This window comes from Setaria italica, chromosome IX, assembly GCF_000263155.2.
Source record: "Setaria italica strain Yugu1 chromosome IX, Setaria_italica_v2.0, whole genome shotgun sequence".
NCBI classification, from domain to species: Eukaryota; Viridiplantae; Streptophyta; class Magnoliopsida; order Poales; family Poaceae; genus Setaria; species Setaria italica.
Window position 1 is genome coordinate 36,091,152 of NC_028458.1, and position 4,972 is coordinate 36,096,123.

The window sequence follows — 4,972 nt, forward strand, 5'->3', positions numbered from 1 at the left end:
AAGGCACTAATGAAGTGCAAAGTCAGCAACCAAATCCAATGGCCACTGATTCTCCTGCAGGAGATTCTGGTTCTTTGTCAGTAGCTAGTAATGACAATAAGGTGTCTCGTGAAGACATTGAACTTGTAAGCTTTCTAGCTACCAAATGGCACCCCTCTACATTGACAGTTTTACACTTTTGCCAACTAACTGAACTGTTGCAGGTCCAGAATTTGATAGAGCGCTGTCTACAGATGTACATGAACAAAGGAGAAGTTGTTAGGACTCTTTCTACTCGTGCAAGAATAGAACCTGGCTTCACTACTCTAGGTGATGTCCTAACATTCTGGTGCCATGTTTATGTATCTGTATTTACTAGTTTTGTCCCCACAATTGGCTTCTGGTGGGATGTGTTATGTCAATGCTTGTTTTGTTTTCACATGCTTAAGCCTAGGTTAGGAAAAAACATGGCACCACTCCTTCAAGTATCAACCTTTTGAGAAGATGAATATACTGTGAATGGATGATTGGTTTGTATTGAGCCTCATGGGCTGTTTATATAGTACATGGTGGCTTGGATCTCAAGCAATCCTAGAGATAGAGATGGAAACTAATAACGGGATTATAATCAATCAATCCTAACCAATTCTATTCTACCATAATAGCTGGATCCTATGGATCTCTTCCATATACTCTAACTACAGCCATGCTCGATCATGTTGATGACAAAATGTTTCTCAATACTAACGCGCAGATTCTCCCTGATCTCTATATGCATTTACCCTATTGATCAACGATGATTAATATTTACTGGAAATGCTCTGTAGAAATGAACATTGACCTCAACTTCTGCTATATCATGTATTATGATTATTAAACATCTAGTTGTACCCATTTGAGTTCTCAAGTTCTACTGTTCATTTCTTTGATGTTTTCTTTGTGTGCAGTATGGCAGAAACTCGAAGAAGAGAACTCTGAGTTCTTTAGGGCTTACTATACAAGGTTGAAATTGAAAAGGCAGATCATCTTGTTCAATCATTTATTGCAACACCAATACAATTTAATGAAATATTCATCACCTCCAAATGTTCCATTGGCTCCAATACAAAATGGGACTCACCACGTGCCAGGTAATGTCCCTATTAATAATTCTATCCCAGAAAAATTGCTAAATTAATAGGCTTCGATTTAAGTTTAAGATTTGCTTTTTCATGTTCTCCTTATGAACGCACTGCCCTTGCCTTTGACTTGAACTGCGCACATTTTCTGTTAGACGGTTTCCTTCTCTTTCTTGGTCTCACCCATTGGTGCAATGTTAGCTCAATTTAGGCAAATTGTCATGCTACAACTATTCAAGAATGCATTTGGCTTGCATTGTTGATAAGCAAAGCATTTACTGCCTAGTGAATGGTTTCCGTATGTTAGTTCATTGAATTGATATTCATTTCAGATTAATACTTTTATCGCTTAGCAGAATAAAACTTCTATCCCTGTTTCATTTTGTATAAGCTGTGCTATTAAGATATAATTTTCTGCACCAAAATGCCTTGTTTATAGCAACACTTTGTCATTGGTGTAGCAACAGTTCAACTGCAGCTTTAATCATCTACTGATTTACATGTAGAGAAGTACTGCTACCATTCTTATTTAATGAAAACCTGGTTCCAGTGCAGTTAGCAATTTACCAATGGGGTATCCAGTACTGCAACAGCCTATTATGCCTGCTCCAGGCCAACCTCACATGGATCCAATGGCCTGTGGTCTCTCCAGTGATCATGTAGTGAATGGAATCCCTGCACCAGGTGGTTATCATCCAATTCGCATGGACTCCGGAAATGAGTAAGTATTGCCATTGTTCCAGTTTTTGTTTCCTCAATTCTGGACTTCTCATTATCAGTCGTATCTGTTTAATCGTGTTCATGAGCATTTTATTTTGTCTACCTTCCGAGTGGCTCTTCTGTCTATCAAACAGTTAAAGCCTGTACAGTTTGTAAGCCTACTTTTGGAAATGGTATGTTAGTTGTTTGTTAGTACTGGACAATCAAACTGCTGCAGAACACATATAATTACTACACTGTTTCCACTTTCAAGTAATGGCACATGTTGCTATCCACTGGTTTGCGCTGACTCGACTACACACAATTTCCTTGACCGATTTATTTTATACTCTTTTCCTGCTATCCAATTCATCAGGCTGATTGCCATGTTAATTGTTTATTTATTTCGCTATTCCTGGTTTGATGTCTTATAAATAAATTAGACATAATTTTTTTTTCTGAGACTACGTTAGAATCTTTGGCTTTGTTGCCAAATGAACTTGTGGAAAGTTATGTCTACAGTTGGTCCCTTTTTTTTCTAACTTTTTTGGTTTTGGTACTCTGTCCACATTCTTGAATCTTATGATGTTGCTCATATCTTGCTGCAGCATGGTTGTGGACAATGGTGTGCCTGAAACACCGCATGCTGGTGCTACCGGCAGTGCTATGTCATCTGAGATGGCTGTGAGTCCCTCATCAGTGGCGTCAAGCAACCATGCTCCTTTTACGCCATCGGAGATACCAGGGATGAGCATGGATGTATCAACCCTAGATTCGACGTTTGGATCTGATGTAGGGAATCCTGGACTGCTGCAATTAGGACCTGATGGCTCGTCAAGAGACTCCATCAGATCCTTCGGGCAGCTCTGGAATTTCAGCCTTTCTGATCTAACAACAGATTTGACGAGCTTGGGAGGTAATGTTTTTGTTGAGGAAATTACCTTATGCTTTGTTTTTTCCATTAATCTTCACTTCCATCATCGAATTACAAGTTATTGATATTAGATTTGAAACTAAAAGATATACTCTAGTTTAACCAGATACTTTGTAATACTGATTGTAAAGAAATAAAGTCATTTGTGTGTGAAGAAAATGAAAATGAAAACAGCAATAGGCCAAAAAAATGCAATTATGTTGTGTTGTAAAGGTGCATCATTGTTTTCATGTGCTACATATGTTATTGGTAGCATCTTAAACCTAAACATCTTGTGCTGAATAAGTTAGCAGTGATCTGTTCCAGAGCATTATAACTCAGTCGATATAAGATTCTTCGTGTGTAGTACCTGTGTATTCCTCTCTGAGCAGTGAAATATCTGCTGCTATTCAATCAGATTTGGAAGCACTTGAGAACTACGCTGGTACCCCTTTCCTGCCTTCGGACTCTGACATATTACTTGATTCCCCAGATCAGGATGACATAGGTAATTGTTCCTCCTTTGATGTATCTTGTTCATCAGCTAAAACATAGCATCCTTAATGAACCATATTGTTTGCGTGTTTAATCCTTTTCCAGTTGAGTATTTTACCGATGCCATCAACGGATCTCAATCAGATGAAGAGAAACCATAGTGAAACTAGTTCAATAGCCCTGTTCAGGTTCAGAAAGGACTGCCATCTCTCATGTAGTAGTGTAAATTTGCTGGGGTGCCGCGGCAAATCTGTGTGTAACACCCCCCCCCCACCCCACCCACCCCACCCCCACCCCATCCCAGGTGGGGTAATTCTGTAATTAGCCTTTGCCACTAGAGAACTTTGTAGTGATCAAAATCCTAATTCTTTGGAATATAAACAGTTGGTTACTTGGTTAGTGTAGCCTTGGCCCTTGGCCAATTGGCCAGATGAAAGTTGCTGACCGCGAATGGTGGATAAAAAGTTTACAGTTGGTGACTCAGACCTTACCCCATGAATTCCCTGTATTTGCTACAGAAGTAAACAGTTGGTACGGGTAGGGATGGATATGGATGTATGTAAATCCGAATTATCCGTATTCGTATCCGCCTAAAACGTTAATATGGATATCCGTATTTGTATTCGATTTTAATATGAATGTCAAATGGATATATCCGAATTTGATTTCAAGAATTTTCTCTATCCAATTAAAGATTCGTGTTCGATTTTAATATGAACGTCAAATGGATATATCCGAATTCGATTTCAAGATTTTTCTCTATCCGATTAAAGATTTGTATTCGACAAAAATGTGAAATATCCGATACTATCAGTATCCGCGAAGAATAAAATACCTCATAAAATCATCTAAAATTTATTTCTATGACTAATTACTAATGATAAATGATGTTAACTTTAATATTACTAGTAAAGTAATTATGTACACCATTTCAAGTATTAAAAAGTTATCTATTTGTCAAATGACTAATTATGTTGGTCTAATATTACTAGTGATATATAGTGAATAATGATAATGTTTAATTAATTTTAATGTGGCTAATCATATTAATTTTAAATACATTATCCTATTTTATTTAATGAATAAATTATATTTATATGTATTAATGTACTTATTTTCTTATTAAATAATTTATATATTTATGAAATTATTTATTTAAATGATATTCATTTGATATATATTTAATTATTGAAATATTTATTAATAAATATATTATTTTCAATAAGCTATCTATTGTGTGCTATCCTCATAATTTACTCCCATGTTTTTTATCTACTATAAAACCATCGATAAAACAAATTGATACTCGATATGACGCTATGTTCTAAGTCAAGTATCTCAATTTGACTATTCATTTTGTATTCGTGTCTGATTCGTATTCGTATCCGAATTTGAATTAAAATATGGTAAATGGTGCTATTCGAATTCGATTTCATGCGTATTCGATCCGAATCCATCCTAGGTACGGGTTCACTCCTCTCCTTGTCTCTTGGGTTGCGTTGCACTTGCACAGGCAATGGTCCGGTGCAGAAATTTAGCTTCTGGTTTGGAAGATGTTTCAACGCTTTACACGGGGATTCCAGCCGAAATTTGACTGGTTTTAGGCATCTAGCGTCTGCTTACTGTATACGCTACGGTGATCTGGCTGGAGTTGTTGTTGGAAAAAAAAATTTTTGAACGAACTCGACAAGATGTGCGCCATTTCTATTGCTATTGAAGAAGAATTACAAGTAAACGGTCCATGCGGATCGAGAACCGGGAAACAAAA

At 36.9% G+C, this 4,972-nt stretch overlaps 1 protein-coding gene across 1 annotated transcript; it reads left to right on the forward strand.

The window, feature by feature from the left end:
* Positions 1–6: 6 nt before the first annotated feature.
* On the forward strand, positions 7–3,875 carry LOC101781337. The gene is made up of 7 exons (XM_004983521.2): positions 7–125; positions 204–309; positions 927–1,109; positions 1,653–1,818; positions 2,405–2,712; positions 3,128–3,217; positions 3,310–3,875. Exons 1-7 carry the CDS (start codon positions 39–41, stop codon positions 3,363–3,365), a joined length of 996 nt encoding a protein of 331 aa, XP_004983578.1. The 5' UTR covers positions 7–38; the 3' UTR covers positions 3,366–3,875.
* The last annotated feature ends 1,097 nt before the right edge of the window (positions 3,876–4,972 follow it).